The sequence below is a fragment of the Mesoplodon mirus genome (genome assembly GCF_964341445.2).
Source record: "Mesoplodon mirus genome assembly, chromosome: 2".
NCBI classification, from domain to species: Eukaryota; Metazoa; Chordata; class Mammalia; order Artiodactyla; family Ziphiidae; genus Mesoplodon; species Mesoplodon mirus.
The window spans coordinates 204,898,001-204,924,792 of record NC_138977.1 but is presented as its reverse complement, the minus strand read 5'-3'; the positions used below and the strand labels follow the sequence as shown (position 1 = coordinate 204,924,792).

At 53.4% G+C, this 26,792-nt stretch overlaps 3 protein-coding genes across 10 annotated transcripts in view; 2 read left to right on the top strand and 1 right to left on the bottom strand.

The window, feature by feature from the left end:
* Positions 1-8,655: 8,655 nt before the first annotated feature.
* Positions 8,656-12,317, top strand: LOC309816329 (calcium homeostasis modulator protein 1-like; the record flags this gene model as incomplete). Its single annotated transcript, XM_082643675.1, is given in 5 exon segments — positions 8,656-8,660; positions 8,726-8,880; positions 8,883-9,140; positions 9,143-9,300; positions 11,835-12,317. Coding segments are annotated over 5 exon segments (1,059 nt in total).
* A 2,697-nt stretch (positions 12,318-15,014) lies between these two features.
* On the top strand, positions 15,015-20,727 carry CALHM2 (calcium homeostasis modulator family member 2). Of its 7 annotated transcripts, none has more exons than XM_082611371.1 (4): positions 15,015-15,498; positions 16,799-16,893; positions 17,527-18,248; positions 19,585-20,727. In XM_082611371.1, the coding sequence occupies exons 3-4, from the start codon at positions 17,694-17,696 to the stop codon at positions 19,999-20,001; spliced, it is 972 nt and encodes a 323-aa protein (XP_082467497.1). In that variant the 5' UTR covers positions 15,015-15,498; positions 16,799-16,893; positions 17,527-17,693; the 3' UTR covers positions 20,002-20,727. The 7 variants fall into 7 exon arrangements, with proteins under 7 accessions (XP_082467497.1, XP_082467496.1, XP_082467498.1 ...); XM_082611370.1 differs by having other exon boundaries at positions 17,500-18,248; XM_082611372.1 differs by lacking the exon at positions 16,799-16,893.
* A 1,204-nt stretch (positions 20,728-21,931) lies between these two features.
* Positions 21,932-26,792, bottom strand: part of PDCD11 (programmed cell death 11) — a 42,668-nt gene continuing 37,807 nt past the window's right edge. The window contains exons 30-36 of one of the 2 annotated variants that reach the window (XM_082611365.1): positions 26,543-26,659; positions 25,705-25,854; positions 25,236-25,486; positions 24,383-24,551; positions 23,668-23,821; positions 23,006-23,171; positions 21,932-22,269 (exon numbers count right to left, since the gene is read on the bottom strand). In XM_082611365.1, the coding sequence (XP_082467491.1) occupies positions 22,098-22,269; positions 23,006-23,171; positions 23,668-23,821; positions 24,383-24,551; positions 25,236-25,486; positions 25,705-25,854; positions 26,543-26,659 (1,179 nt within the window). In that variant the 3' untranslated portion in view covers positions 21,932-22,097. The remainder of the gene's footprint in view (positions 22,270-23,005; positions 23,172-23,667; positions 23,822-24,382; positions 24,552-25,235; positions 25,487-25,704; positions 25,855-26,542; positions 26,660-26,792) is intronic. The other variant, XM_082611366.1, reaches the window with a different exon arrangement.

Genomic DNA, 26,792 nt, shown 5'->3' with positions numbered 1-26,792 from the left:
TGATGGAAGCTCCCCCATCTTGGGATGCCGCCATCCAGACACATGGCACTCCCCAGATCTTGAGACAAGGAGGTGAGTGGAAGCCGTTTACGTAGAAGTTGCTCCCAAGAAACACCAGGAAGGAACAGGGAAAGTGATACAGGAAAGGGAAGAAAGCCTGCAACGGGTGTGGAGCTGGTCGGTCACCGCTGTGGGAAACTCTGGGAGCCCATGCCCCACAGTCATCCCTACCCAGGGAGGAGGAAGGTGGGGGGTTTATTGTCATTGCCGGGGACCCTAACGGCGGCACCTCCAGCTTGCTTTGGGTCAAATGTCTCAGGTGTGCCATAAGCAGCCTTCAAAAGTAGAAGTGAGTGCTGACAAAAATAGGGAGGTGCAAATAAACAAAGGGACTTCATCAAACTAAAACTCTTTTGCACAGAGAAGGAAACTATCAACAAAATGAAAAGGCAACCTACTTAATAGATGATATTTGCAAATGATATATCTGATAAGGGGTTAATATCCAAAATATACAAAGAACTCATACAACTCAATGTCAAAAAAACAAACAACCTGATTAAAAAATGGGCAGAGGACCTGAATAGACATTTTTCCAAAGAATACATACAGATGGCCAACAGGCACATGAAAAGGTGCTCAACATCACTAATCATCAAGGGAAAGGCAAATTAAACTCACGGTGAGATATCACCTCACACCTGTCAGAATGGCTATTATCAAAAAGACAGTAACAAGTGTTGGTAAGGATATAGAGAAAAGGGAACACTTGTGCACCGTTGGTGAGACTATAAATTGGTGCAGCCACTATGGAAAACAGTAGGGAGATTGCTCAAAAAATTAAAAATAGAACTACCATATGATCCAGCAATTCCACTCCTGGATATTTATCTGAAAAAAACAAAAACACTAATTTGAAAGTATATATGCTTTCCTATATTCATTGCAACATTATTTACAATAGCCAAGATATGGAAGCAACCTAAATGCCCATCAACAGATGAACGGATAAAGAAGATGTGAGAGATATACATATGTATGTATATAAATATAATGGAATATTAGCCATAAAAAAGTATGAAATCTTGCCATTTGTGACAACATGGATGGACCTAGAGAGTATATAAGTCAGATAGAGAAAGGCAAATACAGTATGATTTCACTTATATGCGGAATCTAAAAAACAAAACAAATGAACAAATGTAACAAACAGAAACAGAGTCATTGATATAGGAAACAAATAGGTGGATGCCAGAGGGGAGAGGGCTTGGGGGAGGAGAGAAATAGGTGAGGGAGATTAAGAGGTACAAACTTCCAATTACAAAATAAATGAGTCACAGGTATGATATGTACAGTATGGGAAATACAGTAATTGTGTAATATCTTTTTATGGTAACAGATGGTAACAACTTGTGGTGATTGTTTTGAAATGTATAGAAATATCAAATCACTATGCTGTGTACCAGGAACTAACATAGTGTTGTAGGTCAATTATACTTCAAAAACAAACAAACAAAGAATGGGTGGGGTTCAGAGGCACCTGTTACACTGGTGTCCAGGGTCCCAGAGACAGGAATGAAAAAGAGTGGGGACAATAGTCAGAGGTGAGGGGCCTATGCCAGAACTCAATCTCATGGCCCCAACCTACATGGAACAGGGGCTGGGAACTGTAAGGAAGCACATGAAATATTTGGGGAGCACTACCATTTTTCGGCCACAATATGCAACCTCCAATATAGCTTGGCTGATGCAGAAGAGAATAGCATTGTATCCCTCTTAGTCAAAGCCCTCATACCTTGGATAACACAGCCTGACAGTACTTGAGCTGGCCCGGCAGCCCCATCTGGCTGATGGCTCCTGCCTCCTGCCCCACCCTGTTCTCTGGGCGCTCCCACAGTTGCTGGAAGACAGCAGTGCCCACTTGAGCACCACACACTCATGCCGTCCTATGCAAATTAGGTGTTTTCCTAAGGGTACAGCGTCCGCTCTCCAGAGGCCCCCTTTGCATGCTGCTTCATGACACTTAACTCTTCCAAGGAGGAGAGGACTCACCAGTGGGGTTGGTGCCCAGACAACACTCCTGAGGGCAGGAGGTGAAGGGGGTGGTGCACACCCCACAGCAGTGGCTGCGGTTGGGTTTGCCACCAATGCATCGAAAAGCCTGAGCAGGGTTGTGACATCCTGCTTTCCATTTACACGCAGTCGTGCTCTAGGATTTACAGGGAGAGGTGGAGAAGACATGAAGCACTGCTAAGTACACTTCCAAACACCCCTACCACAGTAGGCAGAATAACGGGCCCCCAGGGTCCACCAAGGGCCCCCAATTTCTGGAACCTGTGAATGTGGTACCTGCAAAAGGGACTTTGCAGATGTGATTCTGTTAAAAAGCTTGAGATGGGGAGACTATCCTGGATTAGCCAGTTGGGAGCTTCCTAACCTTCTTCATATCCTGGTGCATCATGACACTGGTAACCTTGGTACATGACATTGGGGCAAACTGAGGGGATTTGTAGACACCTATAGAGAGTCTGTTGGGAAAAAAAGCAATTACATCTTCTTGATCTTATATAATTATGAGACTAAGAGGGAAGATGTAATACAACGTATTAGGAAAGACATTAAATACTGAATTGGTGTAAAACCTCCAAATGGAATCTCCCAGACTTCTTAAAATGAGAAACTTGATCTTGCTTTGGCGAGCACAGCTTTTTAACATCAGACTTTTTGCATGAAATGACCACAGGCAATTCTTATTCAAAGATCTTTTTTTTATTGACAGATAAAATTATATTAGTTTCAAAAAAATGGTTCTGAAGAACCTAGGGGCGAGAGAGGAATAAAGACACAGACATAGAGAATAGACTTGAGGACACGGTGAGAGGGAAGGGTAAGCTGGGACGAAGTGAGAGAGTGGCATGGACATATATACACTACCGAATGTAAAATAGATAGCTAGTGGGAAGCAGCCGCATAGCACAGGAAGATCAGCTCGTGCTTTGTGACCACCTAGAGGGGTGGGATAGGGAGGGTGGGAGGGAGATGCAAGAGGGAGGAGATATGGGGATATATGTATACGTATAGTTGGTTCACTTTGTTATACAGCAGCAACTAACAAAACAATGTAAAGCAATTATACTCCAGTAAAGATGTTAAAATAACAAATAGAACTACCATATGACCCAGCAATCCCACTACTGGGCATATACCCTGAGAAAACCATAATTCAAAAAGAGTCATGTACCAAAATGTCATTGCAGCTCTATTTACAATAGCCCGGAGATGGAAACAACCTAAGTGTCCATCATCGGATGAATGGATAAAGAAGATGTGGCACATATATACAATGGAATATTACTCAGCCATAAAAAGAAACGAAGTTGAGCTATTTGTAATGAGGTGGATAGACCTAGAGTCTGTCATACAGAGTGAAGTAAGTCAGAAAGAGAAAGACAAATACCATATGCTAACACATATATATGGAATTTAAGAAAAAAAAATGTCATGAAGAAACTAGGGGTAAGACGGGAATAAAGACACAGACCTACTAGAGAATGGAATTGAGGATATGGGGAGGGGGAAGGGTAAGCTGTGACAAAGTGAGAGAGTGGCACGGACATATATACACTACCAAACGTAAGGTAGATAGCTAGTGGGAAGCAGCCGCATAGCACAGGGAGATCAGCTCGGTGCTTTGTGACCACCTGGAGGGATGGGATAGGGAGGGTGGGAGGGAGGGAGACACAAGAGGGAAGGGATATGGGAACAGATGTATATGTATAACTGATTCACTTTGTTATAAAGCAGAAACTAACACACCATTGTAAAGCAATTATACTCTAATAAAGATGTAAAAAAAGATGTTAAAATAATTATATAAGTTTCAGGTGCACAACATAATGATTAACTATTTGTATATATTGTTAAATGCCCCCCACAGTAAGTCTAGTTAATATCCATCAGCATGCATAGTTACAATTTTTTCTTGTGATGAGAACTTTTAAGATCTACTCTGGCAGCAACTTTCAAACATGCAATACAGTATTATTAACTATAATCACCAGGCTGTACATTACCTCACTAGGACTTATTTATTTTATAACTGAAAGTTTGTAACTTTTGACCCCCTTCACCCATTTCACTCACCCCGTACCCCTCAAGGCTCTTTAACGATGATCTCTTCAAATGTTTGATAAACACCACCCACAAAAATCGTGATCCAAGGAGGTGATAAAACTAATTTTTACAGCCATTCAAAAATTCGTAAGACTTCCCTGGTGGTTAAAAATCCACCTGCCAATGCAGGGGACATGGGTTCGATCCCTAGTCCAGGAAGATCCCACATGCCGTGGAGCAACTAAGCCCGTGTGCCACAACTACTGAGCCTGTGCTCTAGAGCCCACGAGCCACAACTACTGAGCCCTCATGCCACAACTACCGAAGCCCAGGCGCCTAGAGCCCGTGCTCTGCAACAAGAGAAGCCACCTTAATGAGAGGCCTACGCACCACAACGAAGAGTAGCCCCCGCTCGCCGCAACTAAAAAGAAAGCCAGCACGCAGCAACAAAGACCCAATGCAGCCAAAAATTAATTAATTTAAAAATAACTGTAATCAAAATTCTAGTGATAATGAGAATAATGGGTTGAGAATCCAATCAAGCTGTTTTATTCCACGTATTTTAAAATAACACTGAATTTAGAATTTGCAGAGAGTGTATATGTGGTTAGAGCAGACACCTGAAGCCAACTTGGGCACCACGAAAAGGGCACATCGGCTACAAACAGGGAGCCGTGTCCACTATGGATGGAAGACAGAGATTCCAGGCAGCCTTTTGGAGCAACACTCCTCCTGGACTCCTGGCCTCATTTGCTGGGTCTCTCTCATCCTGCTCTCCACCTGTGGCTGTGCCCCTTGGGAGCCCCCAACAGGGTCCTCCAGGGGCCACCAGCCTGGGTGCTCCAGTTACCCAAGGCCCAGGTTGAGGGCTAAGGGGAGCAATATCCTTCCCCACCTGTATCCTGCTTGTGACACGCTAGCATTTCTACCCAGACTCGTAGAGCAGGAGAGAGAAAGGCAAAAAACCCAAAACAAAACACACTTCCCTGCCTCCTCCTCCACCCACCCCCCTACCCCCCACTCCCACCTGGTCTGGGTTCAAATCCCACTCTTTCACCTACAAGTTGTGTAACTTTTAGCTGGTGCTGGGGAGGAAGAAAACTTTCCTCTACGCTTCTAGGTTCTTCTGGCTTGTTTAAGAATTAAATTGAAACAAGGAAGATGAACAGGAGGAAATCAAATTTAATTTCGTACGTATGGGAGTCTCACATACATTAGAGTGTCAGAGACAGAAAGGTAAAATCAGGTACTTATGCCATCCTGAGCTAAGGACTGGGATGGGGGCCTGGGGCTTCCAAGGGCAGGAGGCTCATTCACAGGATGATAAGTGTTACCAAAGCAGGTCTGTTTACCCAACACACAGCAAACCAAACTCTGAGATGCCAAGATTTGCGGCAGAGGAAGAGTGTGTTCACAGGAAGGCAATTGAGGAGAAGGGAGAACAAGCCTCAGATCCGCCTCCCCCAAGGCGAGGGGGTTGGGATAGCTATGGAACAAGCAGGTGGGCTTGGCACGGGGAAAGGTGATTGGAGGCAGGAAAAACGTGTGGTAACTGGGGTTCTGCACAGGTGTATCTGGGTTACATGCTTCTGCATATTCAAAAATACAGGCACTTACCGTGATCTGAGGGTAAAGTTTTCCAGTCCTCTGACGTCAAAAGGCCATTCATGGGCTTCCCTGGTGGCGCAGTGGTTGAGAGTCCGCCTGCCGATGCAGGGGACACAGGTTCGTGCCCCGGTCCGGGAAGATCCCACATGCCGCGGAGCGGCTGGGCCCGTGAGCCATGGCCACTGAGCCTGCGCATCCAGCAACGGGAGAGGCCACAACAGTGAGAGGCCCGCGAACCACACACACACACAAAAAGGCCATTCATCATACACCTCTGCAGGCCCAGTTTTAGGGGTGGTGGTCCCAACCAGCCTTAGCTGGCTTGCACTGGACAAGAACTGGCTCCAAGTTCCTGTAAGACAGTTGGGTTACGTGAAGCTGGGAAGCTATGCAATTAAAGAGGAAAAAAGGGAAAGACAGAAAAAATAACTAAAACAAGCTTAGTCAGTGAAGGCAGCTTACAAGCAGAGGGGTTTTTACAAGCTGTTCCCCTGTCTGTTGCCCTGAAAGACAAGCTCAAGAATTCCTCTTAGCTAACCATCAGCTTTCATTAACTCTGTGAGGTACGGTTTCACAAGAAGATGAGCAGATGTTTGGTAATTAGGTGTTTGCCCTGCCATATAGATGGTGCCACTTAGATAAAATTTACCTCTGGGAATAACTCTTTCTCTGGGAAAAATCCCCAATTTAAATTCCTGTAGTTAGTTAAGGGAGGAGCAGTAGTTTCTCTCAAGCCCATAGGGTCTCTACTGCCTTTAGCTCAAAATAACCCGCATGCCAAAGTAGCACATCTTGGGGAGGTCCGTTCTGAACCCTACACTTGTAACTTAACCTCCCTGAGCCTCAGTCTCAACCTCTGTGAAATAGGGACAATAAAACCTACCCCATGGCATTGTATGAGGATCCCGTGAGGTGATGCGTGTGGAGTGCCGGCATAGGGCCTGACCCAGGGGAAGCCCCGGTCAGTGCCAGTTCTTGTCAGTCACACAGAGACACACAGACACAAAGACCACTCATGTGGTTACGTAAGAGGATGAGGCCAGTACTGAACCCAAGTTCCACTGCTCGCCACTCAAAAGGCCAATACTGGGGTTCCCTGGTGGCGCAGTGGTTGAGAGTCCGCCTGCCGACGCAGGGGACACGGGTTCGTGCCCCGGTCTGGGAAGATCCCACATGCCGCAGAGCAGCTGGGCCTGTGAGCCATGGCCTCTGAGCCTGCGCGTCCGGAGCCTGTGCTCCACGACGGGAGAGGACACAACAGTGAGAGGCCTGCGTACCGCAAAAAAAAAAAAAAAGGCCAGTACTAGGGGGACAAGTGTTGGTGGAAAAGGAACATCTGCTTGATTCAGCAGTCTTCATCTGGCAGGGGTCGGCTTCCTGTAAAAAGAACTTAGGAACGTGTGTCAGGCCTTTATCTGTGTCTTCGGGGAACTGGGAGTTTGGTGCCTCTGCTCTGTGGCTGGTCTGTCATCTAAACTGTTACCAGTTTCCCAGCACAACAACTAGTCTTTGTTTTTACATCTTCATGTTTCCTAACCATTAACTCTGGAGCCAGCCTTCTGAGTCTCAGGGGAGGCCTGGGAGACGAAAGCTTTGCTACAAACAAGAGGCAGGTGGAGGACATGGGTTGGGGCTGGGTTGGGGAGGTCTGTCCCAGGAAGGCCCCACAGGACCCTGCTTGGTTACAGCTACACTCACACGCCGCAGAGCCACAAACACTGAAGCCCAAAGCCACAGCAAGTTCACACACAGACACACACAGAGGCACACAGATCTGAGGGTCCCAGGGAGCTGCCCTGTCCAGGCTCTTGCTCAGCCTCCACAGCCCCAACCTCACCCTCTCGCCCCAGACAGAAGCCATCTGGCTGGAGCTGGATCTGACCCAGTCTTCTGAGAGAGCTGGCGACATCAAAGGGAGCCCTTTAAGCCCCTTTCCACTTTGCTGTGCTGGTGGAGGGGGCCCTGCCTTGGTTCCTGCAGACACTCTGGAGTCCCCAGCCCCAGGCATGAAACCCTACCGCCCACTCCTTTATTTTTTGATCTGGCGGAGTAGAGGTAGGAGGTACGGCCAGGAAAGGATTTTTCATCTGTAATCCACGAAGACACAGACACACCCACCGAGACACAGGCAGACAGGACATAAAAGCATCTGCATTATACTTGTAGGCCACAGCTCTCTGCCCGGCAGGGAGGGGACCTAGCACCCTCTCAGATCCAAATCCACTGACTCCAAATTCAGGACTTTTTACTTGATTCATTTAGCACTATCTCCACCACCATCCCCATCCCCACTGGGGCCACTATCACCACCGTCATCACGATTATTACTGTGGTCACCAGCAATAATAGCATTGCCATCACCACCATCGCCATCATAACTGCCACCACCACCACCATCACCACCATTATCACCATCCCCACCACCACCATTATCACCCCCTTATAGCCACCACCACCACTGCCATCGCGGCATCATCATACCATCCTTGTCTGAACAGATGGAGGAGCCCTCTTGGATCCTGACACAGCGTGGAGGAAAGACCCAATGAGAAGGGCAGAGGGAGGGCGACATGCTTCCTAGGAGCCCAGGGGACAAGGTCCAGAAGCTCAGGCCTCTGCAGCGTCCCTAGTTTCTCCCAAACTTCAACCCTGCTGGAGACAGTGTCTTCCCGGCCAAGTCTGAGCCTCCTTCCCTGCCCTCCTCCCAGCCCACAAAGAACTGGTCCCCATCAGGCATGGTCCTCGTGGTTTCCCAGTACCAGAGCCAGCCGTGGAGAGAGAGAAATCCAGCAGGGGCGGGGCAGGGAGGGGCAGCACCCTGGCTGCACCCACAGGATTGGCCAACCTGTGCCCTCTTGGCCAGCACCTGACTTAGAAGGTTCCTCAAAGAGACAGTGGCCTCAGCCTCCGCCCTGAGCTCTGCCCATCTCAGCCATGAGGTACGCACCCAGTGGGCAGAGTGGGCCTCAGGGGCCATCCTGAGGCAGCGGTGAGGTGGGAGGAGGCCAGCAGGCCCCGTGGGGGGCACCGTGGACAAGTTCTGGATGATCTTCCAGTTCCTGCAGTCCAACCAGGATTCCTTCATGAACGGCATCTGCAGCATCGTGGCCCTGGCCAGCGCCCAGATGTACTCCGCCTTCGACTTCAACCGCCCCTGCCTGCGGGCTACAACGTGGCCTACAGCGCCAGCATTCTGCTGGCGCCACCTCTGGTGCTCTTTCTGCTCGGTCTGGTCACGAACAACAACGTGTCCATGCTGGCTGAAGAGTGGACGCGGCCACCGGGCCGCCGGGCCACGGACCCCGCCGTGCTGCGCTACATGTTCTGCTCCATGGCTCAGCGCGCCCTCATCGCACCTGTCGTCTGGGTGGCCGTCACACTGCTGGATGGCAAGTGCTTCCTCTGTGCCTTCTGCACTGCTGGCCCGTGACCATGCTGGGCAACGGCAGCCCGGCCCCCGGCCTGCCCCCGCCCGAGCTCGCCCGCCTGCTGGCCCGGGTGCCCTGCCCCAAGGTCTATGACGGCGACTGGCTGCTGGCCCGCGAGGTGGCCGTGCACTACCTGTGTGGCATCTCGCAGGTAAGGGGCCAGATGGCCTTGGGCTGGGTCTCCCCCCATCCCCCATCTCGAAATGGGGCTTCATCAGGACGCGGTCATGTTTCCCCAAATAGATGTGGGCCCCCAGCCAGGGCTGCGTCTCCCTCCTCAGATGGAGCTCCATGGGGCAGGGGCATATTTCCCCAAAGGAGGCCAGGGCTTCCGAAGGCAGAACCATGTGTCTTCCCTCAGGTCAGTGCCACCTGGGGAAGGAGCACTGTGCCGTGTGCTGAGGTCCCCAGAGGGGACCCAACTGCTCAGCCAGCCCCTCATCCTCCACCCTGAGCTCCAGTTTGGAAATCTGGGGGAATTTGCATCCATTTCCTCTTCCAGGCTGGGGCAGTGGTGACGCCAGTGTGTGGTGAGCCATTTGGGTACATTTCCCTGGTAAATGTCCCCAGCTGGCACTCCCTGCTCAGGGAGTGGGAGCTGAAGGGTCGGTGCCCCTGGAAGGGAGGCCTGAGTGAGGGGGATGCACTGTTGGGATGTGCCCCAAAGGAAGGGATGGAGGACCCACTGATGGGGAAATCTAGAGCTCAGCTCCCTCAGCCTCGCTCCCACGTCCTCCGCCCCTCTGGTCCCTCACCCGTCTGAGCCCCTCAGACCTCCTCTGCAGTTATTGTGCGTGGGGAGGAAGACCCAGGCAGGGACCCAGGCTGTCAGGGAGGGGACAGGGGGCTGGGCCTGCCTTGCAAGCCTGGAGAAACGTGCACACTCTGCTCCAGCGAATCCAGACACCCCCACTCCCCCTCCAGCCTGGGCTCTCCCCTGTGGGGCTTGTGTTGCCACCAGGCACCCATGTGAACCTCACGCTCCGAGCGTACAGTCTAAACTCTGCTTCCCCCCCAGCCTGCACCTCCTCTCCTGTGGGTACTTGTCCGTCATCCCAGGCCTCGGGGCCTGGGGCAGCTGTCCCTCCACCTGACCTTTAAACCATCAACTCATAAACTAAAAGGGCCCCCAGATGGCAGGCTGCCTGGCCTATAGATATGTTTCATTTGGCCTTCAGGGGTTGAATTCGAAATTCAATTTTACAATTAGTTGGCATCATCTAAAACCCAGACATTTTCACATGAAAATGAGATTTTCCAGCTTTGCTTGAAACTTCAGGAGATTCAGCCGAGCAGGGTCCACATTTCCTCATCCAGCACATGCTCCGCACCTCCCCACTTGATGACTACTCTGCCATAACCCACTGACCCCACTACAGGCATTTGGTTTGCCCTGCTTCCCCATCCTGATCTGGCCGAATGCTTCTCTGTGCAACTGGGGTTGACCCTGAAGCTCAAACTGGGGGAGAAGCCTTCCCCACAGTGAGTTACTGGAAGAAGAGAACTAGCACCCAAGCATCCGGTGCTCTTCAGCATGGAGTTTGAGCAATTGTCCAGTTTGTCTCTGTGACCCCTGAGCCCAGCTCAGAGCCCACACAGAGGAGGCACTGACTGAGTGCTGCTGACTGAAAGGCAGACACTAGCAGGAGCCGGAGGAGAGATACAGGACTCAGAGGAGGAAGCGTCACTATGGGAGGTCAAGGAAGGCTTCCTGAAGGAAGAGGCATGCTTACTGAGGGCTGGTTGGCCTAATAATAGTGGCTAACAGTTACTGAACACTAACTAGGTACCAGGCACTGTGCTAAGTTTATTATCACATTTAGTCCTCAGAACAACCCAATGGGATAGGTACTATCAACAGCCCCATTTTGTAGGTGGGAGATACTTTGCTCCTAGTCAACCGTTAAGGACAGGCATACTTTGTTTTATTGCAATTCACTTTATTAGGCTTTGTAGACTTTGCATTTTTCACAAGTTGAAGTTTCATGGCAACCCTGCATCGAGCAAGCCTATTGGCGCCATTTTTCCAACAGCTTTTGCTCACTTCGTGTCTCTGTGTCCCATTTTGCTTATTCTCATATTTCAAATTTTTCATTATTATATTTGTTATGGTGATCTGTGATCAATGATCTTTGATGTTACTACTATAACTCACTGAAGGCTCAAATGATGGTTAGCATTTTGTAGCAATAAAGTATTTTTTAATTAAGGTATGTATATTGTTTTTTATACATAATGCTATTGCACACTTAATAGACTATAGTGTAAACATAACTTTTATATGCATTGGGCAACAAAAAACTTCGTGTGACTCACTTTATTGCAAGACTTGCTTTATTGTAATGGCCTGGAGCAGAACCCACCATATCTCTGGGATACGCCTATAGTGGAGACAGGCAAACCCATGCAGCTTATTTCCAGGGTCTGCCTAGCTAACTCCTGTGTACTGAGTGCCAGACCTACATACAGGGCATTTTACTCACGTGGTCTCATTTCCATGAGATGGGTAGGTCTATGCCCATTTTACAGAACAGGAAGTGGAGGCCAAGAGGTGCTGTCATTTGCTCTTTGTTGTCAGTGCTCTTTTCCCTAAGGGCCCTGACATGAAGTGTGCTTTGGGGGGTTGGACAGGTTTGGGAGGCTAGAGGTCAGTGCCCAGCTGACTCTCTCTTCTCTCCCCTGCAGGCACTGGGCTGGTCCTTCGTGCTGCTGACCACACTGCTGGCATTCGTCGTGCGCTCTGTGTGGCCCTGCTTCACTCAGGCCGCCTTCCTCAAAAGCAAGTACTGGTCCCACTACATCGACACTGAGCACAAGCTCTTCGATGAGGCATGCACGGAGCACGCCAAGGCCTTTCCCAAGGTCTGTATCCAGCAGTTCTTCGAGGCCATGATCCATGACCTGGAGCTGGGTCACGGCCATGGGGCGCTGGCTGCAGTCCCTGCTGGCTCGGCTGCTCCCACTGCCACAGACGGTGCCAACGAGGAGAGGGAGAAGCTGCGTGTCATCACCGATCAAGGCACCATGAACAGGCTGCTCATGCGCTGGCACGAGCGCAAGCCGCCCCTGCGGCTGAGCCAGGAGGAGCCACTGGTGGGCAATGGCTGGGCTGGGGGCGGGTCCCGGCCTTCACTCAAGGAGGTGGCCACCTACTTCAGCAAAGTGTGAGCCGCAGCCAGGTGAAGAGGCAGGAATGGGGGTCTGAGGCCACAGCACCTCAGACCCCCAAACCAGATGGAGAAATGAAGGCTGCAAGTGCTGGCAGTAGGCCCCAGAGCACTCACCTGCCCATTTGGGGCAGGAAATTTGGAGCTGGAAGGGGACCTCTCTCCTCCAACTGTGACACTACCCTGGGTGGCCCTGGAGTAATAGGGCCATGAGCAGTATTAGTCAGAAGGGTTCAGAACTGGCTTGGGGGGGACAAGCTCCCTCCTGCCCAGCCCCTCCCAGGCCACTCCACCCCTGGTTCATTATCTCCTTTCAGGTCCTACGAGCATCCTTGCCCCAGCATCCACTCATCTGTGATTTTTTAGGATCTCTTTTCCCTTATGCTCAAGGCTCAGGGAGTGGGAGAGTGTCCAGCCATCTCATGAAGCAGGAATCCTCTGATTTTGGCCAATCTCCTGAGTGAGGCTGAACGGGCCAAGGTGGGCCATAACGACATGACACAGCCTCATGTGTCACAGGTGATAAGACAAGATGCCAGAAGCTATAGGTACACTCAGGAGAAGCCAGGGTGTGTCTCACCATGGAGTTCACGCAACATCATCAAGGTGGACTGCACATTTACTTAGCACTGGGCACAAAAGGCCCCATGTCTTAGTCTGTTTGAATTGCTATAACAAATACGCAGACTGGGTAGCTTATAAACAACAGAGACCTCTCTCGCAATTCTGGAGACTGGAAGTCCAAGATCATGACGCTGCCATGGTCATGTTCTGACGGAGGTCCTCACTGGTTGGTAGCCAGTGCCTCCTCACTGTGTCCTCACGTGGCGGAAGAGACTAGGGGGCTCTCTGGAGCCTCTTTTATAAGGCATCAATCCCATGCCTTAAGCACCTCAAAGGCCCCACTCCCTGATATCATCACTTTTGGAGGTCAAGATTCAACATATGAATTTTGGGGGACACATTCAGACCATAGCACATCCATGGAGATGTCCTTGGAGACTGCCCTGACACATCCCTCACATCAAAAATCAGACCATCCCCAGAGCTTGAGCATTTAGAAAAAGAAGCTGATGCCTTCCCATTTTCTCAGAGACTACCCCCCCCCACCCTGCCCCGGGGGAGGGAGGTCTAAAGTGCTGAGAAGCTCCGCCCTGAGGTGGGGATGAGGGTGGAGGGGTGGGAGGGGAGCTGCCTAGGGTGGAAACAGCTCAGACTCCAGAGTGAGAGAGAACTGGGTCAAATGCTGGATCCACCACTTACAAACCGTGTCCCTTGGGTCAGTTGCTTCATTTTACTGTGCCTCAGTTTCCTCATCTGTACAGTGGGGATGAGGCACCTACTTCATGGGCTTGTGTGAGCATTAAATAGGTGAGGTGTGTAAAGTGCATGGCACGTGGTGGGCACTCAGTTTCTGGCGGATAATGTGTGTATCAATTTCCAAACCTGAGGTCTTATCCTCCTCCTCCCCCTGGACGTAGGGGGAGGGGATGTAAGGAACTGGAGCTACCTTTGTCGAGGGGGAAGCTGAGGGCCGAGAAGATGAGCTTCTTGCCGCCCCCCACCCCCCAAGACATCTTTGAGACTAAGTCCCACTCATCTAAGAATTCATTTTGATCTTGATCCCTATAACATTGTGTTAATAATTTCCATTCTTCCTTAGGCATCCTTCCCTGTGGTCCCACTTCTGAGAACCAGTCTCCCTCCCTTTAATTATTTGGGAAGAGGGTGAGACCTGGAAGCCAAGGTGGGCTGGAGGGCTCCTCCAGGAGGTGGGACTTGCTCTAGGGGAAGAGTCAGATGAGTAAAGACCAGGGGTGTGTTGGCAGCTGCGGGGTGGTGGGCTCCAGTGGGAAAAGCCAGCCCAGAGGTATTGGGAGGTACAAAATATGAAGGAAAGAGTAAAGTTTGGGGTCAGACAGACCTGGGTTCAAATACTAGGGCTGTAGGACCTGTAGTTACCCAATCCCTCTGACCCCCAGTTGTCTGCCTATAAAACGGATGTTACAAAGACCTGCTTCTTAGGGTTATAGTGAGGTTAAAGGATGACTTTTGAAGAAGAATTGGGAACTTTGTTTGGCACATGGTAGGATGTGAAAAAATAAACACTGGTCCTTTTCTCTTCATTCCTGCATGTGAACAAGCCCAGCTCAGGGAGGCCAGCATGTCACTCAGCAGTTCCATGCTCCCAGAACCACAAGCAATGCAAAGCAGACAGGGGTCTGGGGGAGGGGGGGTCTCTCCCTTGATCCTGGGGGTCATCTAGACTGTCCTTGGACAGGGCTCTCCCTTTCAGCATTCCTGACCCATGGCTTTTCAGCCTCAGCTTGCATACTCCCACAGACGGGGAGCTCGTGATCACTTTCTGGGACAGGCTGGGCAGCTCTGATTGTTACAAAGGGCTTCCTTGAGGAACCTGCCTCCTCCTCGTAATTTCTACCTACCAGTCAGAGCTCTACCCACAGGGCCTTAGAACATCCCTAGAGTCCAGAATTTTCTCATCAGTGCTCCTGAGATTTGAAGCGGCACCTGGGGAGCTAGCTGAAGTACAGACAGAAGAGCCAGCAGGGGGAGGGTTTGCTCAGAGAGGGGCAGGACGGCTCTGAGGGAGAAGGGCCAGAGCAGGGGAAAGGTACCCCTGGCTTTGCGCACCCCGCTAGGAGGCAGTGTCAGTCTGGTGGCACCTCTCTCCCTTAACCCTGCTTGGGACTCGGTTCTGGCAGCTTCTGTCGGTGGGGGTCAAGCAGGGGGTGCTGCTGAAACCGACCTGGAAGGCAGGCCGGGGCCAGATCTGGCTGAGGCCCCCTTCCTGGCCTGGAACTGGTCCCACTGGCGTGGAGCCTCAGAAGGCAGGCGAGCCGCCGCCGCAGGCCCCTCCACTTCCTCTCCTCTCCCCGCGCCGCCCTCCCCCCCACTGCCTGGCGCCCGTCCGGAGGCTGTTTTTCCACTGGCTGGCGTGAACCATCCATCTCACGGGTTCTGCCTCTTTTCTGGAGTTAAAACTTTTCTGAAGACACCACAAGCCCCAGGCCCTGCTGGTCTCTCCGGAGCAGAAGCAAAGCGGAAGGGAGCCCGCCGAGGGCACGGGCTGGCCCATGCCCGGGAGCTCCAGTGTCCTCACCCCACTTGGAGAGCCCAGCTCCGTGGAGGCCAAGGCCACTGGTGCCCGCAGCTGACCCCAGGTAAGGAAGGGGAACGTGGCAGGGCCACTCCGAGGCTGCCCAGAGGAATTGTCCCGGGGAGCCAAGCCCCTCGTTGAGGCTCCCAGTCCCCAGCCACCGGTTTCCTGTCCTGACTGTTGCTGGTGGCGGTCCCATCCCGGGCCTGGGGGCCAGGGGCAGTCGTCTCAGAAGATAGCCTGTTCCCTCCTCTGCTCACCACCCACCAGTGTTCAGGCATCTTGTACCCCACTTTGGGTGGTTTCTGAACCCAGGGGAGCATATTAGGAGCCCTGAAGCCAAGAGGGGAGAAGGAAGAGGGAGAGGGGGCTGCCTTTAACCCGTTCATCCCCAGCAATATCACAAACTCTCTTTCCCGAGGAGTTAGGCTGGAGCCCCTGGGCCCCCAGGCAGTGAGTTAGGGAAGTCAGGTCTCCTCTTCCTCCTGGAAACCAGCCCATCTGGCCTCCTCGTGGCCACCCAGCTCTGCACCAGCCAGTCTGGCCGCGTTGGCAGTGATTAGGAGGGGTGGTGGTCTAGAGAGGAGGCATAGAAGGAAATATGGGCAGGTCTCCCCACCTTTGTTTGCTCCGTCCCTCCACTCCCCAGCTGCCTCTGGCCTGAGGACTTTTGTTTTTCATTCCGGGGATGGAGAGTAGAACATGGGGCCACACCCTGGCCTGTGTGGGTGGAGCCTGGGAAGGGAGTTGGGGCAGAACATGGCTGGAGCCCGAGGCCATGGCCACTTCCTGGCAGGCTGCCAGCACATCTGCTGCCCAGACCAAGGCAAAGCAGGCTCGAGAGAGGGTGGTGGGTATGGCCAAGCCTTAGCCTTCATCAGGGCTTCCTGTTGCTGGCCGGCTGGGCGGTCCCCAGGCCTAGGGACCTCGGTGGAACAGAGCTGCTGGATAAGGAAAGGGTAACAGGTGGGGAAGGGGAGGTTTGCCAGGGCTCTTGCGGATGGGCACAGAGCAATGTCAGTAGGAAACCAGGAAAACAGAGGGCTCACTTAGCTTGACCCACCCTTGTCCACTTCCCAGGCCTCCTTAGGTCATGCTCAAAAGTCCTATCCAGGCACCTCCATATCTGACTAGCTTTGAGCAGAGAACTTTATCCTCCTGAGGCCTTAGTCTCCTGATCTTTGCCAGAAGGACAGTCATCACCCATCTGCCTCACCTCTGGGAGGCACCCTCAGGACTGGACAGGGTGAGATGGAGGGTTTCATATATAGGGCAACTATCAGGCACTGTTTATTCCCTTTCATTTTCCTCCAGCGTTCCTAAGAGGAGAGCAAGGACCAGAATGACTTGTCCTCTTTTCACAGATGAGGACACTGAGGTCCAGAGAAAGGTCATGAAGTATGTTGAGAGCCAGGATCTCCTAAACCAGTCCAGAGCCTGAGGTCTCCAAAATGAAAAGGTTCTTATGAACTCCAGGGATGCTGCACCAGGCTCACCACTGACAGGAGGCCCCTTCCTCCACCCCCCCACCCCCCCCCCATATCACAGGGTCAAGTCCAAGTCCCTTATCCACCAGGACACCTACTCTGGCTTTTATACCCATGGGCTAGACACCTTGAGGACACACCCTCCAAATAGTCCTAGGTCCCCCAGCACATCAGCAGTACCTGGAATCCCAAAGGGAAAGCCAGTCAACAGCCCACAGTCCCCAGTGCCACAGGGCCAGTCCTAGTCCCCATATCAAGGGAAGCTTGTGGTGATGACAAGAACCTAAGTGTCTGAGGCAGATAGAGCTGAGCTTGAATCTCAGCTCTGCCATTCATATGTGAGCCTGATAAGCACTCACCCCAAGGAAGCCTCCACCTTCCCTACGCGCACTGGGATATCAGAGCTCAGTGCAGGATCTTGACGATGGGCAATGAGGGATGTAAAGCGCCCGATATAGTAAGAGCTCAGTGAACAGTGGCTATTCTCACTCCACCCAGGCCCTGGGGCTCCCCGAGTCTCCTTCCTTTCTCACCAGCCTGACTTGACTACAGAAGATCCCCTCCGTCCCTGTTTTTAGAGGCAAATACTCATCAGTCATCTACAGTCCCACAGGAAGCACCAGGCCAGCCACTACAAGGGATCAAATGGCAAGACTGTGCCCTGCCTTCAGGGGCCCGTAGCCTGTGCGCTTTCCTAGTCCCACCAGGAGCCACCGTCCCAGTCTCCTCCTGCCTCCACCCTTGCCATCGGTCCCCCAGCTGACCCGTCCCCATGGCAGCCCTGATCGCAGAGAACTTCCGCTTCCTATCACTCTTCTTCAAGAGCAAGGATGTGATGATTTTCAACGGGCTGGTGGCACTGGGCACGGTGGGCAGCCAGGAGCTGTTCAGTGTGGTGGCGTTCCACTGCCCTTGCTCACCAGCCCGGAACTACCTGTACGGGCTGACAGCCATCGGTGTGCCCGCCCTGGTGCTCTTCCTCATCGGCGTCATCCTCAACAACCACACCTGGAACCTGGTTGCCGAGTGCCAGTACCGGAGGACCAAGAACTGCTCGGCGGCCCCCAACTTCCTCCTTCTAAGCTCCATTGTGGGCCGCGCAGCCGTGGCCCCCATCACCTGGTCTGTCATCTCTCTGCTGCGCGGTGAGGCCTATGTCTGTGCTCTCAGCGAATTCGTGGACCCCTCTTCGCTCACAGCTGGGGAAGACAGTTTCCCACTGGCCCAGGCCACAGAAATCCTGGCCCGGTTCCCGTGTGGGGAGGGCCCTGCCCACCTGTCGGGTTTCCAGGAAGAGGTCAGCCGCAGGCTCAAGTACGAGTCCCAGGTGAGCCTGTGCCAAGGGAAGCTCCTCTTCCTTCTCTCCTACGCGGTGGCTGGTGGGGAGGTGCCGGGATGACCCATATTAACACTGGAGTCAGTCCTCAGGGGCTGAGCTCTCCAGGAAGTCACTAGATTATCAGCGTCGGGCATCAGAGTTGAGTAACTATGGGTCAGCGCTTGGTGGGGCAAGGGTGCATGCCATCCCCAATAAGAGAGTTTTAAACATTAAAGGAATGTTCTTCTTGCTCAGACCAAGCCTTGATCCCAGTCACAGAGTAAGCCCTTTGCTCCAGCCAGATTGAGCACGAACCCCTGCCATCTTATGAAATATTTGCTGTCGACCGTGAGCTGACAGTGGAGTGTGGCTGGCTCAAGGGATGAGCATGCTCCTATCCCAGGAAAGGCCCCTGTCCAGCACTGAGTCAGCCTCAGGCATTGCTGACAGGAGGCGAACCCCTTGAGACAGGAAAGGGTGTCCAGTCGGGGGGCAGCAGCTGCCGCCCTGATCCTAGCCTCAGCCTTGGCTTAGTTCTGAAGGAGCGGAGTTGTCAGGGAGAGAGGACGAGGGCAGAGACCTGGGCAGAAGCAGAAAAACAGCCGAAGTATTCACTGAAGAGAAGCAGGGCATGAGGGAGAGCTAGGAAAGAGCAAAGATTTTCTAAGGGGCTCCTCTTGGGTACAGAAGAAACACAAGTAGAAGCAGGGCTGGAGAGAGCACCAAAGGAGATGGAAGGTGGTAGAGAGAGAAATAAAATGTACTTGATGATGCTCAAATGCCCACAGCTCTCTGTACAGGCTTAAATGGGGAAACAAGGATGACCTTGACTGTCCTAGCCCTCAACAGGCTCACAGCCAAGCGAGATAAGCACATGGGTAATTTCAAAACAAGGCAGAGAATGATGATACAAGAGGAACCAGGCCATGAGGACTCAGGGAAGGCAAAATTGCTCCCAGAAGGGATTTTTGAAGGCTTCCTGGAAGTGGTATCTGGGCTGAGCCTGGTAGATTGAGCTGGATTTTGGTGGGCTCAGATGATGTGGAGGGGGCCCTTGGGGCTGCAGGAATGGCAGCTGAAACTGCAGGAGGCTAAGTCTAAGTACAGAGACGGCGGGGGTCAAGGGAGTGAGGGCAAAGAGGAGGAATTACAGTCAGAAGGGCCTGCCGCCCTTAGAGGAATAGAATCTGAGGCCAGGGAAGTGACAGAACCAGCTCTCAGGGGGTCGTGACGTCAGGTTCAGCCCAGCCCACACGCCCTGACCAGCTCCCGCTACTTCTTACGGGGGCGTTGGCGGTCCAGGCAGCTCCTTGCCTGCCTTCAACCCCGCCCTTTCTCTGGCCAGCTCTTCGGGTGGCTGCTCATCGGTGTGGTGGCCATCCTGGTGTTCCTGACCAAGTGCCTCAAGCACTACTGCTCACCACTCAGCTACCGCCAGGAGGCCTACTGGGCGCAGTACCGGGCCAACGAGGACCAGCTCTTCCAGCGCACGGCCGAGGTGCACTCGCGGGTGCTGGCTGCCAACAACGTGCGCCGCTTCTTCGGCTTCGTGGCACTCAACGAGGATGACGAGCAGCTGGTTGCCAAGTTCCCGGTGGAAGGCACACAGCCACGGCCACAGTGGAACGCCATCACCGGTGTCTATTTGTACCGCGAGAACCAGGGCCTTCCACTCTACAGCCGCCTGCACAAGTGGGCCCAGGGTCTGGTGGGCAACGGCGCGGCCCAAGACAACACAGAGATGGTCCTGCTCGCCTCCTAAGGGTCCTGTTCCCACACTCTTTGCCAATGACACTACTTGGTCCCAAACAGAACCCCATGGCCTGTTTACATCAGCACCAGAGGGGAATTGTTTTTTGTGGGGGGTGCTTGTGGGATCTTAGTTCCCCAACCAGGGACTGAACCTGCACCCTCAGCAGTGAAAGTGCGGAGTCCCAACTACCTGACTGCTAGGGAATTCCCCAGAGGGGAATTTTTTTTTTTTTTTTTTAACCATAGCTTTTGGGGAAAACAGGCCAGGAAAAAGGAACACAAAGTAAAACTGGGGAACAGATGTGACAGCCAGTAGACAACGCGGTCAGCTCTGGCAGGAAGGCTCTCTCTCATACCCGAAGAAATTCCCTCTCCTGTTGCCACCAGCCACATGGTCAACAGCTTTGGAGAAAAGACCCTTTCCCGGAACTGGTCCTTAATTAGCTGTGATGTGGATGACCTTCGACTGGTAGGACCCAGTCCCACCGGTCTGCGAAGCCCCGGACAGCAGAGCCAGGTGACGGTGAAACTCACCAGCAGGCTCCTGTGCGGAACGTTGTGTGTAACTGCATATGGACACCTGGCCCGGTGCTGCTCACCTGGGAAGCAGCCCCCAATGTACGCCTCTAGCTTTATTTTCTATAAATTTTTGATATAAAGTTCAGCCCCCAATGTATGCCTCTAGCTTTATTTTCTATAAATTTTTGATATATAAAGTTTTTCTTAGTATAAAGGACTAGCTTGGTGTCTGCACGATTGGATGGGCCATGCCACAGCAGGCTGGAGGTCATGGGGACGGGCCCAAATCCCATTCCTGGGGAGGGAAGAGGACAGAGACTCTGGGCAAGACTGAAATGGATGGAAGGGAAGGCTGGGGCACAGGGAGAGCCAGGTGTTCCCACACACAGGAAGGCCCTGGGATTGACGACGCCTTAACTGGGTTCAGTTTTCTGATTTGATCTGGGAAACAGATGGAGCCCGGCCTTTCTCAGAGGGAAGCTCGGCTAAAATGTCACGAGTCAGCAGGCCCTGCCCTTGCACTCAGTAGGGCAGCCTAGCTCTCGTAACCTAGAGCCGGTGACCAAGAACCAGGCCGAGCCCTGCTCCGCCTCCCTCCCATGCCCGCCCCTGCCTGAGCCCCTCCACCGCCTCTAAAATCTCTGATGCTCTCTCCCTTGTCCCTGTCCTGCTTCCTGGCATATGACTCAGTCACTTCCCATGGAAAAGCTCTCCAGCTCTCAGGACATTTAAAGCTCTGCCCAAGAAAACTTTAATTCCCTTAAGACCAAGCCAAAATGAACTGGCTTCAACAACTAGCTGGGTGTGTGCTGGCCTCGAGGAACTCTAGAACATACAGGATTATTACTTATCAAGGAGGAGGAGAGACAGTCTTTCTGGGAACTTTACAGGGAGGTGGGGGTATAGTAGGCCCGTCATGTCCCCTTCTCTCTCAGGACTCAAGGAACAACCAGCAAGTCAGTCGAGGCCCTCCGCCCAGCAAGCTCTTCTCAGGGGAGCTACAGGGAGCCAGAGAAACTGTGCAGCTCTCCCAAAGCCACACAGCACGTGGATCTACGTCCCCACAGCACGTGGATCTACGTCCCAGCCTCACAGCCTCCACAAAGGGGCACGAGGTACTAGCTGAGCTGAGGCTGAGGGAATGCCCAGAGACTCTGTGATCTAGGAGAGCGAACCACTTCCCAGACCCTGCTGACCCCCACTAGCTGGACCAAGAGCCTGCCAGGGCCAAAGTGGGATCCTGACCACAGAGTCCCTGGGAGTTGGCCCTCCATTCCTGCTCCCCGGGACCTCCCATGAAGGAGAGACTCTCAGCTTTTCTGGGAGCCCAGGAGCCTACTGCCTGCAACGACTGAGCAGCCCCAGAGAAGGAAAAAGATGAAATAAATTGGTTCCTAAAACAAGCAAAAAGGAATTATGAGAAATCTTAAATCCTTTTTTATCTTGACAGGATTACCCCACAGGATGCTGCAGAAAAAGCAACACTTAAACAGAGTCCTCAGGCAACACAGTTTCTCAACTGCCCAGGTGCCTGAGGGTCGGCCTGGCTGGCCCACTGCCACCAGTGCCCTCGGAGCCAGCTGGCCACTAGTCCTCCCCCATGGAGCTCTTAGCCTCCACATATTCCAGGGCCTTCGCCTTTACTGCCTGCACGTCCTTCTCGGTGCCGTGTTGCTTCTCGTAGTCCAGGTAGCGCTTGAAGAAGAACTTCATTCGCTTGGGGGCCAGGCTCAGGTGAATGACCCGCTCGAAGATGTCCCTGGGAGGGAGAACAGCCAATGTCTGCCTCTTGGTTCCCGGCCACACGATTCCTAGCTAGGCTTCACCCACTTGCGCTAAGGCTCTGGAGCCAGGCCTAGGCCTTCTGTTATCCAGCACTACCACTTCTACCTTTATTTTTTTTCCCTTTATAAACTCCCATCATGTCTGTGGAGAGGGAGAACACCACCCTCACTTTCCAGAGGAACAGAGATGTTAAAGGACTTACTGGCCTGAAGTCACACAGTGAATCAGGACAAAGCTAATGGGATGGGGACAGGCAATAAGGTGTGACTCTGTGAGAAAAGCTCTGCTTAAAACTCACTGATGGGCTTGGGTGAGGCATCAGTTCTTTCTGGACCACCACCAGGTCTCTAATCCTCCCTGCCTTGGGGGGATGCTGGCGGTGATCAGTGAGATCATGCCTGTGAACACTCTCTACCATGAGAGCCAGGCTCAGCATTAATTATGAGGAAAACCCAAGTCTCCTGATTCCCAGGCCTGGGGCTAGCCTACCTCCCACCCAAGGTTCCAGCCAGACCAGAGGCTAGCCGCTGAGGCAGAAAAGAAACTGGAAAAGTGAATGTCATAGGACATGTCATGTCAAAGCCGTTTTTCCAGACAGAGTAAGAGAACTGGGGTTCCGGGAGCTGCTGGGGGGCTAAAACGCCTCCAAGTGGCCAATGTTCCCAACCCCCCAACAGGCAATTAGGCCTCAGCCTGTCCTCCCCTCTCACCGGACTTCCTTCTGGCTGCCACGCTTGATGATCATGTCGATGTAGACCGACCAGACATCCGTGCGCTTTGGGTAGGTGCTCAGCGTGTTCTCGAAAATGGCTTTGGCGCGCTCAGCATCCCCCAGCTGGAACTCAAGCTGGGCAAACTTGGCAATCACATCCACGTCTGCAGGGAGAGGACAACTCAGACACAGAAAGCAGACAGATGCCCTCATCAAAACACACTACCCTACAGGGACAGGGTCTGATGCCTGATTCCCTGCTCTTGGGTCCTAAGACCTAGGTGATGACAAGAGGGACAGTGCGGCGGGTTTAGGGCCAAATACACAGATGGGCACTGATCTATGACTCCCAACAGCAGACATCGTACCCTCCGGACCGAGAAGGGGGAATCAGGGGATGAGAGGTGGGCCGTGGGGCAGGCAGAGGCAAAAGAATTAGTGCTAATTCCTTTCTGTTCCTCTATCTTCGGAGTTTAGAATTTTAAAATGCAACACGAGCTATGTTCATGAGCATACGATCAAGAGAGAGATAGCCACGTACGCTCCACAAGGCTTTCCTAACACCAGCCCTTGGATGAGGAGACCCCCAGCCCTCTGCCCAGATGGGAGACAGCCTACTGCGCCCTGGAATTGGGCCGGTGGGTGGGAACAAGCACTCACGTTCTTTCTTAGGCAGGCACTCGAGGGCTCGCTGCATCACGCGGTGACTGGCCCCAGCCTGGCCCCTCCGCAGAAGAAAGGCGCCGTATTTGATCCAGACAGCTTTCTCCTGCCTGAAACGTTTCAGCATCCGGTTGTAAAGTTCACCAGCTTCCTGTGGGAAAGACGACATAAGCTGAGGAGAGTGATTAAGACAGAGGGGGCGACGGCAGAGGCAGGCACCTACGCTCGTGGGAAGCTAGACCTGGGCTCAGACTCCATCAGTATCCAGGCCCAATGACAGGTACGTGGGGGGAGAGGGCAGGCGCACAGGACGAGGAGTGCACATGATGGGGAGTCTCCCTCCTAAGCCTGTGCCGTGAGAAGGTCCTAAGACTAGAAGAGAGAACGTGAGCATGACGAGGGGGAGGAGGAGAGATGAAAAAGGGCTACTGGGGTATGTCGCCTCCTGTCGGTGACACCCGTCGGCATCCCAAGGGATAGACCCCGGGGTTTGCTGTCCCTTCCCTTCCCTCATCCCGGCCCCACATTCCCAAAGCGGAGGCGGGGGAAACGACTTCTCCCACCTGGAAGGTGAGCAAGCCTGGGGCAGGACTGGGTCCAGATGCGGCTGTTCTCCCCCCGAGACTTCCCTGCTGCCTCTGGGACTCCCAGGAGCTCGTTTCTAAGTGGCTGAGGTCCCCCTGCCAGCCGGCCACCTGGCCCAGACTCCTACCTGGAATTTCTCTGACTTGGTGTAGATGTCAGCCAGATGGAGAAAGACCTTGAGAGGCTCGTTGTACTGCACGGCCCGCTCGAAGACCTTGGTCAGTGACCCCTGGGAGCCGTACATGTTTTCTAGGTTCAGCAGGGCCACCCACACATTCAGCTTCTCCTGCTCCTCTCTGGAGGGAGAGCAGTCAGCACGTGAGCTCCATCATCTTGGCCCAACGAGCCCCCCACTGCTGTCGGGGGACTGGAACTACATCCTCCTCCCCAGGCTCCACCCACGTCCTCAGTTCCCACCCCCAAGTGCAGGCCCCGAGAGGCCCTGTCCCCCACGCAGCTCACACAGTAGCAGGAACCCCAACCCCATGGCTGTGGGGCTCCCCGGGTTTCTGCCTCCACTCCTGGGAAGGAAACCTACCAAATCTCAAACCGGCCTGAGGTCTGGACTGGAAGGAATCTGTGGTCTGAATCTCCCCCCAAACTAAGAGAATGATGCAAAGGAGCACCATCCCTCTTCACTAGCCTTTGGGAAACCCACTCTACCCTCGGCCTGGAACATGGTCACCGACAGCGTTTTTGCCCAGGGATGTGGAGAGGTGTTTTCCCTCTTGTACTTCTGCTCCGAGTGGGGCACCTAACTGAGGGCCCATGCCTCGTGTAAATGTTACCCTTGGCTATCTCGGTGAAGAGGACTATAAAATATAAATGAGCAGATCTATTTCACAGACGGCACATCTCTGAAAGCCCGTGAACCCACGGGCGCCCGGTGGCAGCCACCCAAACTGCCGCCAGCCTGCCGAGGAGACACAGCCCCCCCTGGAGAAAGACAGGGCCCCAAGGCAGGAGGGCGTAGCCGAGACCTGAAGGAGATGGTCTTGAGCGCCCTCTCGGCCACGGCCCGGGCCTTCTCGATCTCCGTGGCCTGCAGGTGGAAGGCCATGTACTGCAGCCACAGGATGGAGCTGTTGGGGGAGCTCAGCATGAGCCGGTCGAAGTCATCTGCCGACTCCGGCTGCCGCCCAGGATCCATCAGTGCCTCCTCGATGCGGGACAGCTCTTTCTCTGCCTTCTGCTTCTCCAGCTCCCTTTCCTTCTTGCTTTTCTTCTTCTGCTGTGGAAGGCAAAACACCAAGTGAGCAATCTGCTGCTCAGCCCTGGGGAAGTCTGTGGTGGAAGTCAGGAGCCGACAGGGCAGCCCCCGAGCTCCGCAAATACTCCCAGCCTGAGATGGCCCCACCCCTCGGAAGAGACACCCAGGGTAGGACAGAGCACGGGAGAGCAGCGCCAAGGGTCCCTGCAGAAAGGACGAAGCCCTGGAAAATACGGCACCGTGGCCTGCTCTGTCTTCTCGTCCTCCTCGCTGTCGGAGCTCTCTTCGCGAGGTGGCAAGGCCGGGGTCAGAGTGTCCAGCTCCACATCCCAAGCGAAGCCGGAAGACAGCTGCAGCCGGGGTGCTTCTGCCGGCCTGGTCTGCTTCTCCTGGAGGATCACAGGTGCATGTGAAAAAAGCACTGAGCCCAGGCTGCCCCTGTTCCACAGCCCCTTTCCACCCGGAGGAGCAGGGACTCCCACAGTGCCCAGAGACCTTTTCTCTCCTCCAACGGCCAGGCTAGGCCCCGGTGCACTGGGGACACTTTTAGGAGTGACATGAAAGCTTCCTTTGTAAATAAGTAGATTTAAGTAATATTTTTAAAAAGCCACATAGGCAAACACATATAAACGTGCAGGCATAAAACAGCAGTAGAGCTAGGACAGAGGTATGACAGATGTTCCGAGGATGGCAGGGATGCGACACCTGAAGTCTGGGAAGCCCTTCCACACCTGCCCTCAGTCCCAGTAGCGCTGTCCTCATTTCTCAGAGCAGGACACAGGCTCAGACGGACAAGCCTCCTTTCCTTTGCCCGTCCCCCCCACCCCCACTAATTCAATTCCGCTCCAGCTACTAAACATCGACTAGAACTGACTTTCACAGCCCACTCAGCAGGTGAAGCAGCGGCCCTGTTCTCAGGAGCTGATGACCAACTGAGGAAACTAGGCACCCCACCTCCTCACATTTTACAGAAAATGAAGACAGGAGGGTGGTGCTGAGGACAGCCCAGCCCTCAGGCAGGGGAGCAGGGACTCCCTCCTGGGGCGGCCCTTCCCCCACATCCGGCGCCGCACTCACCTGGGGCCGCACATCCATCTCCTCCACGTCCTCTTCTCCTTCCCGGTAGTACACTTCCACACCGCTGTCGTCCTCCTCGGACGGGGCAGCTCTCCTCTGCCTCTTGCTCCCGCTTTCCTGGCATGACAGGCGGGGACGACGCTGAGCCTGGCTTCTTCTCGCCCCGAGCGCCCTCCGCGGTCCCGAGCGGTACCCTCTCCCCACCCAAACTCAGCCTCTCTCGGGGGTCCGCGAGGCTGAGGCAAAGCGG

Coding starts and splice junctions, on each gene's coding strand:
- CALHM2 (XM_082611372.1), top strand. CDS start 17,694: ATGGCAGCCCTGATCGCAGAGAACTTCCGCTTCCTATCACTCTTCTTC. Junction 18,249..19,584: donor GGCTCAAGTACGAGTCCCAG/GTGAGCCTGTGC, acceptor TTCTCTGGCCAG/CTCTTCGGGTGGCTGCTCAT.